The sequence below is a fragment of the Tarenaya hassleriana genome, unplaced genomic scaffold, assembly GCF_000463585.1.
Source record: "Tarenaya hassleriana unplaced genomic scaffold, ASM46358v1 Cleome4, whole genome shotgun sequence".
Classification (NCBI taxonomy): domain Eukaryota; kingdom Viridiplantae; phylum Streptophyta; class Magnoliopsida; order Brassicales; family Cleomaceae; genus Tarenaya; species Tarenaya hassleriana.
In genome coordinates, this window is record NW_010966881.1 from 920,340 (window position 1) to 931,815 (window position 11,476).

The 11,476-nt window shown below is 44.7% G+C and overlaps 2 protein-coding genes across 4 annotated transcripts; one reads left to right on the forward strand and one right to left on the reverse strand.

Moving 5' to 3' along the window:
* Nucleotides 1-895: 895 nt before the first annotated feature.
* On the reverse strand, nt 896-8,832 carry LOC104823265 (CASP-like protein 5B1). Of its 3 annotated transcripts, none has more exons than XR_773325.2 (4): nt 8,112-8,832; nt 2,008-2,140; nt 1,618-1,865; nt 896-1,511 (listed from the first exon to the last, which is right to left on the reverse strand). XR_773325.2 is itself a non-coding variant. In XM_010554749.1 (3 exons), exons 1-3 carry the CDS (start codon nt 8,231-8,233, stop codon nt 1,671-1,673), a joined length of 450 nt encoding a protein of 149 aa, XP_010553051.1. In that variant the 5' UTR covers nt 8,234-8,831; the 3' UTR covers nt 1,540-1,670. The 3 variants fall into 3 exon arrangements, 1 of the variants encoding a protein (XP_010553051.1); XR_773324.2 differs by having other exon boundaries at nt 896-1,538; XM_010554749.1 differs by lacking the exon at nt 896-1,511 and having other exon boundaries at nt 1,540-1,865; nt 8,112-8,831.
* Nucleotides 8,833-9,094: 262 nt separating this feature from the next.
* Nucleotides 9,095-10,717, forward strand: LOC104823266 (uncharacterized protein At2g39795, mitochondrial-like). Its single transcript, XM_010554750.1, has 3 exons — nt 9,095-9,409; nt 9,742-10,076; nt 10,305-10,717. The coding sequence occupies exons 1-3, from the start codon at nt 9,155-9,157 to the stop codon at nt 10,462-10,464; spliced, it is 750 nt and encodes a 249-aa protein (XP_010553052.1). The 5' UTR covers nt 9,095-9,154; the 3' UTR covers nt 10,465-10,717.
* The last annotated feature ends 759 nt before the right edge of the window (nt 10,718-11,476 follow it).

Consider the following 11,476-nt stretch of genomic DNA (forward strand, 5'->3'; position numbering starts at 1 on the left):
TAAGACTTCCTGGAGATAATAATTCTTCGGGTAGGTTTCGGGCATCGGATCTCAACCGGGTCGGGTCGGGTCGTCATCGGTTGTTCGAAACGGCAGCGTCGTCTTCGCCGTCTCGTGTCCCAATATCAAGTCTCCGCGTAAGGAAGTGATCGCATATTATATACACATGATGGTGTGCACGTGATTGTGATGATATATATATATATATATGTATGCACAAACATGTATCAAGGAAAAATGTTAATAGTTACTGTCCACCGTCAATTACGTGCGTAGATTACGTATTTGTTTATATCATCAAAATTGTGGTAAAACTGTAAATACGATACGTTTTAAACGATATCCATAACTTTGATGACGTTACACAATATGTGTTTTTATATATGTTGTTTACAAGACCCACTATATATATATGTGTGTGTGTGTAATCAAGATTCAAGACTGTAGTTTACGGTGGAAGTGGGTTTCTTTATTTGTTAATCGTTTACGTATGTGGGTGTAAAAGTGATGCTGGTTTGGTGGCCAAAAAGGACATGCAATATATTATAATAATGTTTGAATGTTTGGTTCGTGTAATTTTTGCTTGATTGTACCATATAACATTAGGGGCTAAATTGCTTTAGGGTATGCATAATTTGGGGTCGGTTCGGTTATTCATAATCGATACAAAAATTATTTTGGTTAAGGTAATTGGTCAACCGCTTACCGGGCGGTCGAAAAGCCCATTGATTCAAGCCGTAAATCTTGTGACTTAAGAAGGCCATTGTAAAATATTGCGATATAGAGAGAACTCGTACGCGTTCTAATCCTTTTCAGTTACTTCTCAATTTATAAAAATTAGGAAAGTCGAATTGTTTTTGTGAGTATTTTTGGTTAATATAAGGTATAATTAAGATGCATGGACCCTCTATTTCTTCCAAAACATAAATATAATGTGATTTAAGCGATTTTTTATTGAACTTCTCACTACAATGGAGAGTCGATTCGTGTCACGTGTGCCGTGGTCCTGCTATTGTGTTCCGTACACTCCGCCGCCACATATCCCGTGGCCGGTCTGCTCGCCTCAGTGCCCGAACTGCTACCCGACAGTAGTCTCCTACCCGCTGAGCACGACCACCAGTCCTACGATCTGCTACTTGGCGTAACCGAACCGATATAAAAACCGAATAATGACAATTTCTCTAGAACCGAAAAAATCGAACTTGAAACCCGAGAATCCCCCTCAACATCAATTCCATCAACAGTCAACAGTCCTGCTGTTTAGCTCTGTTACTGGTAACAGAAACTGCCTTTCAAAGGCTCCTTTCAAATGGCTTTAACGATCAGCAGCATTCAATGGCTGAGGTTGCTTGGCGTACCAGAGCTTTGTCGGGTTGGATCCCGAGTCAAGGGGTGCCTTCCTCCGTGGCCCCCGAGCCCGGGCTGGCGGTTTGTACCGTCATGTCAGCCAAATCCAAGTGGTTCACCTTTCAGTTTCTGTTTACCACCTGGCTCATGTTCAGTCAAGGCAGCTAAAAAAAAAGAGAGAACCCAAACAACTGCCCAAGTCACCAGTAAGTGATATTAGATAAGCCTTGTTCAATGGAAACAAAGAGAAAAGAAAGAAGGATCGTTTACATTCACTTGAGTATGATGAGTTTTGGTAAATTTGGAGATTTGATCGTTCAGTGTCATATCAAGATCCAAAACATCACATGAGATGACACTGCGGCCAGAGCCCAGGTGAAGAAAGCCAAACCAACAGATATCTGAAACCTATTACAGGACAGATACACTTGTTGCCTGCAAAATTTGGTATCTTCCACAAACAAAACTGTAACTCCTGCAGATGAACATGCAGCTGCAAGAGACAAAAGGGCTGTGACCTGTGAAATTCCAAAAGAAAAGCATCACCACCGAAACATTCAAAACCCGTGTCCCGAAATAGTAACATTCAAACCAAAGAACTGTAATCAAGCCAGTGATGACACTGAGATAGTAGAAATGAAATGCTCTACGAGCAGATACCCAGTCACCGACAGCGAAAAGGCTCAATAGAATTAGACTCCGCAAGTCGGTTTTTCTCCTTATTGCGTAAACGTCAAGGCAAGCAAGTCCAAAGCTCCAGATCAATTGAAGACTCATGGATGCAACTAAAAAGCTGAAACCAGACACACGTTTATCATCAGACAGGCAGCACAACAAGGGTATGATGAACTGATCTAGAAATCAAATTACAGAACAGGAATCTACTCAAGTCAAGACCACCACCAAAATGACATAACTTCCGAAACAGGAAACAAAACTTGAAGACAGCCAATCTGATAGGCCATTCCGGGCCTTCGTCAGAAGACACACAAGGAAGAAGGTGGCAGCCCAGCAAGAGGCAAGCCCAGAAGAGGGAGAAGCCTAATTGGATGCTGAATTAAGGGGAGCAGGAGACGCATGGAAAGGGAATAAAAGTCTGTTATGAAGATTCCAAGGTTGTTATCAATTGTCGGTCATTTCTTATTACTCTTTTCGCTTAGCTGACGTATTAGCTGCCACATCAGCAGGTAGAATCGATAGTTCTATATCAGTGTTGAGTCTGTAAGGTGAGAGGTATCCAGAAATTAGAGTGAAAGTGAGGAAAGGGGGAGAGTAGAGCCTCTCAATAAACAAGCTCAACGTTGTATTTCTTGCTGCGAGGAATACAATCTGCGTATCTTTTCATTACAAACGTATTACATTGGTATAAGAGCCACAGCGATCCAGTATGCCACCGAAAGATCAACACCGCACGGATTCAGAGGATTCAGTCAACACTAGGCTTTCTCATTTGGAAACCAGTGTGGGCTCGATTCAAACCAACATGGGGGAGTTGCAATCCGGTGTCGTCGGGTTGCAGAAGGACGTCGCCAAAATACCGGCAATGGAGAAGTTGCTGGAAAAGTTGTGCCTCCTGCTTGGTGAGATGCGTGAGCATCCAACGCCTGCATCAACAGATTCCGCTAAACCATCCTCGTGTGCACAGGAACTGTTCCGACGTGAGGGGAAGTCTCCGGTCGACTCTACACCGCTACCACCGGGGTTCTTACTCCAGACCATCATCGATGCCCAGAAACCACCGACCACCGAGACGACAGGGGCTCCGTACATCGCGGGTACCGAGCTTAACCTTCGCAAGATTGAAATGCCCATTTTCGAAGGTTCTAATGTTGCAGGTTGGATTGTGCGAGCCGAACGTTACTTTACACTTGGAAAAATCCCTGACGGCGAGCGATTGGCCCTGGCCGCTATGAGCATCGACGGCGAGGTGCTTCACTGGTATGATTGGCAGCAGGAAAATCAACCTTTTTTGGACTGGCGGGATTTCAAGTTTCGGATTCTGGAGAGATTCGACGAGATGATTTCCGGGCCTGTCATCCACCGTTTGCTGACGTTGCGCCAAACTTCTACTGTGCTTGACTACTTGCGCGATTTTGAGGAAATCCTCGCCCAGTTGCGTCACTGCCCACACGAGTTTCTAGAAGGTGTCTTCCGAAACGGGCTCCGACCCGAATTGCGCGACATGCTGGATTTATTTCACCCTTCTGGATTAGCCCAGACTATTTCGATGGCGATCCGCTTCGATCGCAATCCTCTGTGCCATCCGGCGGCTTGGCCCAAAACGAGAGAGAATCGGGCTTTCAAACAGTCTGGGCCCAATACGGCTGCGTTTCGCACAGTATCGCTACCAACGAGTAACTCTTCTTGGCAGACACGTGGCCATGTTCCAAAAAAGTGCGAAGGGTTGGGTTCTTCCCTCCCACCGACAACTTCTGTCCCAGTTTTCGATGTCTCGTCGCCATCCCCGGCGTTCAACCCTCGCCGGATTTCCGATTCTCAGATGGAGGATCGACGCAGGAGGGGCCTGTGTTATCGCTGTGATGAAAGGTATTTTCCGGGGCACCGTTGCAAGAATCGGGACTTACAGGTTTTGGTAGTCGAAGATGAGGAGACACCGCCAAATCCAAACTCTGAACCTTCAGAGCCGACGACTGAGGAGACCAACACCGACGTGACAGAAATGGCAGGCCTCTCGTTAAATTCGATGGTCGGCATTACGTCTCCCAAAACCTTGAAAGTTCGGGGTTTCATCAATGAGAGACCCGTGGTGGTACTAATCGACTCGGGGGCGACGCATAACTTCGTTTCAGCTGCCGTGGTTTCCCAGTTACACCTTACGCCGGAATCGATTCCCCACTATGGCGTATCACTGGGCACGGGGTTGACAGTTCGCGGCAACGGGATTTGCCGGAACGTTTGCCTACACCTCCAGGACTTCACCATGTGGACAGACTTGCTTCTTCTGGAATTAGGCAGTGCCGACATCATTTTGGGCGTTCAGTGGCTTCGCACCTTGGGAAAGATATTGTTGGATTTTGATAAGCTGGAGATGAGATTTGATAAGGGGGGGTCGACAATCACACTGACAGGGGATCCTCTGCTGCATAATTCGTTGGTCACGTTCAAATCCTTGTTGAAATCCGTGGCGCAGGGGGACAAGGGGTATTTGGTTGATTTCGGCTCCATTGAGAGGGACAACACGACACAGACAGACATTCCACCGTCACTCCAGCCCTTACTCTCCCGGTTCGAGGGGGTGTTTGCTGAACCTCATGGTCTGCCGCCAGAAAGAGGTAACGAACATGGGATACCGCTTCAGCCGAACACGGGCCCAATCAGCGTTAGGCCCTACAGATATCCTCATGCCCACAAAGGCGAGATTGAACGACTAGTCAGCGAGATGTTACTAGCCGACATCGTTCGCCCAAGCAAAAGCCCCTTCTCCAGCCCTGTCCTGTTAGTCCGGAAGAAGAACGGAAGCTGGCGCTTTTGTGTTGATTATCGGGCCTTAAACCGGGCTACTATCCCAGATAAGTACCTGATACCTATGATTGATCAGCTGTTGGATGAGCTCTTTGGGGCGGTGGTATTTTCGAAACTGGATTTGAGATCGGGTTATCACCAAATCCGGATGAAGCCGGCTGACATCGCAAAGACTGCGTTCCGCACCCATGAGGGGCACTACGAATTCCTGGTGATGCCCTTCGGATTGTCAAATGCACCGGCCACTTTCCAAGCAATGATGAATGACATCTTCCGGCCGTTTCTTCGCCGGTTCGTTTTGGTATTTTTCGATGACATACTCGTTTACAGCAAGTCCTTGGAGGACCATCAAAACCATCTGCATGAAGTTCTGGCCACTCTCAAGCACCATCAGCTGTATGCGAACCTATCTAAATGTCAATTCGGCAGGCATCAGATTGATTATTTGGGTCATGTGATTTCCAGAGAGGGGGTCACCACAGATCCGAGTAAGACAGCTGCGGTCAAGGATTGGCCCATTCCTACAAACATCCGTGAGCTCAGAGGATTTCTAGGATTAACGGGTTACTATCGGCGATTTGTCCAGCACTACGGGATCATAGCTAGGCCGTTAACTCAACTCCTCAAGAAGGATAATTTTGGGTGGTCGGAAGAGGCGACCAGGGCTTTCACCCACCTCAAGCAGGCTATGCTTACAGCCCCTGTTTTGGCACTTCCCGATTTTACAGACCTGTTTGTGGTGGAAGCGGACGCTTCGGGGTTTGGGATCGGCGCGGTTTTGATGCAGAAACACAGACCCATCGCGTATTACAGCAGATCTCTTTCTGCGGGGGAACAAATCAGACCTATTTACGAACGCGAACTGATGGCCATCGTCCTCGCAATTCAGCGTTGGCGTCACTACTTAATGGGCAGGAAATTCGTTGTTCACACGGATCAACGAGCATTGAAATTTCTGCTGGAGCAAAGAGAAGTCTCAATGGAATATCATCGATGGTTTTCAAAATTGTTGGGGTATGACTTTGAGATTGTGTACAAACCGGGTATCGAGAATAAGGCGGCTGATGGACTCTCTAGGATACCGGCATCTTCAGCAATGGCATCCCTCACCATGTTGTATGCCTTATCTGTTCCACAGTCCATTCAGCTAGAGGAGGTTCGCAAGGAGGTACTAGCTGATCCGGTTCTCTCGACCATTCTGAGCAGGATACAAAATAACTCGGATGCTCCGGCCGGGTTTCATATCCGCCAAGGTAACCTCCTCCACAAGGATCGCTTCGTTATTCCACGTTCGTCCACCTTCATTCAGTTGATCCTTCAGGAATTTCACGACGGGCCAATGGGAGGTCACTCGGGGGTTTTGAAAACTCTCAAACGAATTCAATCCCTGTTTTACTGGGAGGGCATGAAGCAGACCATACAACAGTATGTGGCTAAGTGTCTCATCTGCCAACAGCAAAAATATTCGACCCTCTCTCCGGGAGGATTATTACAACTGCTGCCCATTCCCGACAACATTTGGGAAGACCTCTCAATGGACTTTATAGAAGGACTCCCTCGCTCAACGGGTTTCGATGTCATCCTGGTGGTCATCGACAGATTATCAAAATATGGGCACTTTATTTGTCTGAAGCATCCCTTCTCGGCAGTCGATGTGGCCCGGGTATTTGCCAAAGAGGTAATTCGTTTACATGGGTTTCCCAAATCCATTGTATCTGACCGTGATCGGATATTTCTCAGCAATTTCTGGACAGAGTTATTCCGTTTAGCGGGGACTAAGCTCAAATTCAGCACGGCTTTCCACCCACAAACGGACGGGCAATCTGAGGTGGTTAACCGCTGTGTAGAGACATACCTCAGATGTTTCGCTTGCAGTCATCCGAGGCAGTGGGCTAAGTTCCTCCACTGGGCGGAATTCTGGTACAACTCCTCGTATCATTCTTCCTTAAAGACAACGCCATTCGCAGCGGTTTATGGCAGGGACCCACCCCATATTCTTCGTTTTGAGAAGGGTTCAACCGCGAATTTTGAACTGGAGCGGGAATTGCTGGACAGAGATGCAATGCTCATTGAAATTAAACAGCACCTCATGCGTGCGCAGCAACGGATGAAGTTTCAGGCAGATTCCCATCGCCGCGAGGTAGTTTTCAAGCCGGGGGACTGGGTCTTTTTGAAACTCAGACCGTATCGGCAACAATCCTTAGCTCGCCGACCCTTTCAAAAGCTAGCAGCAAGGTTTTATGGGCCTTTTGAGGTGCAGGCTCGCATCGGACAAGTTGCTTATCGCCTTATTCTCCCACCAGAGTCCAAATTACACCCTGTTTTTCATGTCTCCCAGCTGAAACAGGCTATCGGCTCGGACTTTCACCCATCAGCACTCCCACCTCAACTGTCCGCAGATCTCCAGTGGCTGGCAACTCCGGGATCACTGCTTGACAGTCGCTATAACTCCCAGGGTCAACTGGAAGTTCTGATTGAATGGCAGAACACCCCTCGACACGACGCAACCTGGGAGCTCGCAGAGGTTTTCACGGAGCAATTTCCTGATTTTAAGCTTACGGACAAGCTTCGTCTTCAGGGGCGGGGTATTGATAGGCCATTCCGGGCCTTCGTCAGAAGACACACAAGGAAGAAGGTGGCAGCCCAGCAAGAGGCAAGCCCAGAAGAGGGAGAAGCCTAATTGGATGCTGAATTAAGGGGAGCAGGAGACGCATGGAAAGGGAATAAAAGTCTGTTATGAAGATTCCAAGGTTGTTATCAATTGTCGGTCATTTCTTATTACTCTTTTCGCTTAGCTGACGTATTAGCTGCCACATCAGCAGGTAGAATCGATAGTTCTATATCAGTGTTGAGTCTGTAAGGTGAGAGGTATCCAGAAATTAGAGTGAAAGTGAGGAAAGGGGGAGAGTAGAGCCTCTCAATAAACAAGCTCAACGTTGTATTTCTTGCTGCGAGGAATACAATCTGCGTATCTTTTCATTACAAACGTATTACAATCCCACAAAAAAACCTTTAATGGAAAAGTCCCATAGATTTGGATATTATGATAGTTTTGCCTCTATCCCCAAATGGGTATTGATAACAAACCCAAAAGTTTGCATCTTTCAAACGACCCTAGCCTTTCTATTCATATTTGGAAGAAGAATCTGAACCTACGAACTCCTCTAGCAGTCTAAATCAATTCATATCATCATAAATGGATGCATCTCATCATTTCAACAACAAAACCATGAATCCATTCCATCAACTTTCTGATAAAACTCTCGAGAAGATCAAATTACCAGAATGCGGTGTAACTGGAGAAGCCGAAAGTAGAAATCATGACACCGATCGAAGCAGCAGCAGAAGCACACTGCCCTAATCTCAAAATCAAACCACTCATAGTTCCCGGGCTTCCGATCATCTCCTTTTCATCTATCAGAGACGCCACAGCGAAGAACAGAGAAAGAGTTCAAGAACTTGATCGAATTTTGTGCTGAAAGGATTCTAGCTCTGTTCCTCACCCAAATCACAATCGCCCTCGATCTCAACTCTGTAAAACCCAGAAATCCATTTCCTTCTCCAGAATTTTCGTGTATCCATCACCCCATTCCTTACCATCACCCCAAAACCCCGAATTTCACCAATTCTCCACCGAATCACACAAAATTCACGGATCAACGACAAAACCCAGAAAACATAATCTGGATTTTTTTGTTAAAATAATCTGGGTATTTCACAAAACGACACCGCAAATAAGAAAAAAAAAAATCAGCACCAAACTGGAATGAAGCTTGGTTTAGGAAGAATCCCTGAGAGTTGATTATCTCGAGCTCCTCCTGCTTTTGGATGATCGATCAATCATGCTTTCTCTAACTTGAAGCCAACGAAATTAATCGAAGTCGCTGCGAGTAAAAGTGACGGGAAATTGAAATCCAACGTCGAAAAAGCATCGCTGTTTTTGACCAAAAAAAAAAAAAGCATCGCTCTTCTTTTCTTCTCGCCTTTTTGCTACGTGGCCCCAAGACATTCCTTTTGCGTTATCAGCGGAATATCCGCGCCCGTCGACGTGGAATATCCATATTTATTGGAAAAAAACACTTTCTATTTAATTTTAATTAAATTTAATAGTAGTTAATTAGGATTTGTTTTTTTAGTTAATTCGGGTCCGGGTCCGGGTCCGGGTCTAATTTGTTTTATTTAGGCCCATTAATTAATTGGGCCGTTGATGCAATCTAGAGATTTCCAGTCACTATAAACCCTAACCCCGTTCCCTTAAACCCTCATTCGTTTCTCAGTCTCGTCTCTCTTCCATTTCTTCCTCCCTGATAAACCCTAGAACACCATGTTTCGCAGAGCCTCTTCCACGGCGGCCGCTCTTGCCTTTCGTGCAGTTAGGTCTCCGGCGAGATTCGGTGCCGCTGTCTCCGTCGAGAGGTTGGTTCTCGGCAGCCAGCTCAGCCGTGGATCGGCTTCTTCGTTCGCGAGGTTCTCTACGGACGTCGCGCATAAGAAGTCCAGCTCGGACGAGAATCTGATTCGTGTGATTGACTCTGAGATTGAGTGCGCCAAGACCGAGGAAGCTCCTGACCATAACGTTGTAAGTGTTCTGTATATGTGCCCTGAAATGTGTGTATGTGTATGAATGATTTCTGGTTGTGGTTCTTAATTTGTCAACAGAAATCTAGTTTTTCCCCTTTCAATTCAAAGCATTCGTTTTTTTGGGTACCTATTGGCTTTTAAGAGGATAATTGTTCTGAAGCGCCTTGTAAATGATCTCAATATGAAAAGCTTTCGGTATATTAATCTGTACGTTGTAATGAATAACGATCCCGAATTTGAGTGACAAAGTGGAATTATCAATGTCCTGTAACCTGTTATGATTCATTCTACTAAGTAGCGTGTTATCTGTGTTTACAAAAATGCTAACAGATGGAGGAGAAGCCAGAAGGGTTTCCTTTCGAGATCGTAGATACTCCAGGGGAAAGAACTGTATTGCTGAAAAGGAATTTTGAAGATGAAACAATTCAGGTGGAAGTTGATACGCTTGCTTCTTATGAGGATGAAGGTGGGGATGAAGGTGGTGATGAGGAGGAAGATGGGGATAAAACCCGGGTTCCTATGGTCTTGAGTGTGTCGAAAGGTGACGGACTCTGTCTTGAGTTCGGTGTCAGTGCCTACCCTGACGAGATTGTGATCGATAGCTTGTCAATCAAACGGCCCCAAGACTCTGATGAACAGCTTGCATATGAAGGACCCGACTTTGAGTGAGTTTTTTGACACAAAAGCTAAGCGAAAATGTAAATATGGTGATTGGTTTAGGCAGATCAATTCACTAGTTTATAAGCCAGTTTGAATATATGTATCTCATCCAGATGTCCTGACGTTAGGAAGGTGCTTTAGCTCTACGTAGTGAACTTGCATAAAAGCAGAAATCTAGTATGAGTTTAGATCTTATGAATCATGAACCTCGTGTTTGTGTGTCTGAATGGCAGGGACTTGGACGAGAATTTGCAGAAGGCGTTCCTCAAGTTCTTGGAGGTAAGAGGGATAAAAGCAAGCACGACCAACTTCCTGATAGAGTACATGGCCAACAAAGACAGCCGGGAGTATCTGCAATGGCTCAAGGACCTCAAGTCTTTTGTCCAGAAATGAAAGATGCGTGTTTTTTCTTGATTTTACTGTGTTTTTTGTTTGAAAGCCTGTTTTCGGTGAATGAACCTAATGTCATCTTCAATGCTGAGAGATTATGATTATGAAGAAGAAGAAGATGATGATGATGAGATGAATGGAGCTTCTCTCTTGGATTAGGATTTTAACTGTTTCTTTCAATAAGTTATGGAATTTTCTTGAATTATGTTTCTGCTGTATCGAAACTATTTGAATACGTATGTGTGTTTTCAATCCATTTCCCGTGTGTCTCTAATTAGGGGTGAGTACTTCGGTTCGGTAATTTAGTTCCGAACCGAAACGAAACTAAACCGAATACCATTCGGTTTTAATTTGGTATATTTAACTGTTTCCGAACCGAACCGTACAAATATCAAACCGAATCCAATAAATACTAAACTATAATCTGAATTTTTTGTCAAATTGTGTAAATATTATGTTTCAGTGTTTATTTTGATACTTATATAGCCGTTTCGAATCGAACCGATACTAAAACCGAACTGGATCGATTTCCGATCCAATACAATTTTTATAGTTCCAGATTGAATACCAGACTGAAAACCCAAACACCCACCCACATCCATTTCTAATGGAGTTGCCAGAAAAAATATGAGAAGTAGAGATGTAAAACGAGCCGCAAATCGCGGGATGGCTCACGAGTCAGTCCATATTTTTTCGAGTCGTGTTCAAAATATTTGAGTCCAGAAAAAAATCGGATCAAACAAATCAACCCGTCACGAACCGGACTCGTAGCGAGCCAACTCGTCACGAGACAGCCTTGCTCACGGGCCAGAAAAAAAATATTTTTTATTTTCTTTTAATATTTTTATATATTTTAAAATATTTTTATATACAAATTATATTTTTATTACATATTTAGAATATAGTTTGTTTTTGTTTAGAATTTTATTTGTTATTATATTTTAAATATTTTTAAAATATTAAAATTAGTTTTAAATATTTTTTAGTATTAAAATTTTATTTTTAAAATTTATAT

Coding starts and splice junctions, on each gene's coding strand:
- LOC104823266 (XM_010554750.1), top strand. CDS start 9,155: ATGTTTCGCAGAGCCTCTTCCACGGCGGCCGCTCTTGCCTTTCGTGCA. Junction 9,410..9,741: donor AAGCTCCTGACCATAACGTT/GTAAGTGTTCTG, acceptor AAATGCTAACAG/ATGGAGGAGAAGCCAGAAGG. Junction 10,077..10,304: donor TATGAAGGACCCGACTTTGA/GTGAGTTTTTTG, acceptor TCTGAATGGCAG/GGACTTGGACGAGAATTTGC.
- LOC104823265 (XM_010554749.1), bottom strand. CDS start 8,233: ATGATCGGAAGCCCGGGAACTATGAGTGGTTTGATTTTGAGATTAGGG. Junction 2,141..8,111: donor TCCAGTTACACCGCATTCTG/GTAATTTGATCT, acceptor GTCTGGTTTCAG/CTTTTTAGTTGCATCCATGA. Junction 1,866..2,007: donor TTTTCGCTGTCGGTGACTGG/GTATCTGCTCGT, acceptor GGAATTTCACAG/GTCACAGCCCTTTTGTCTCT.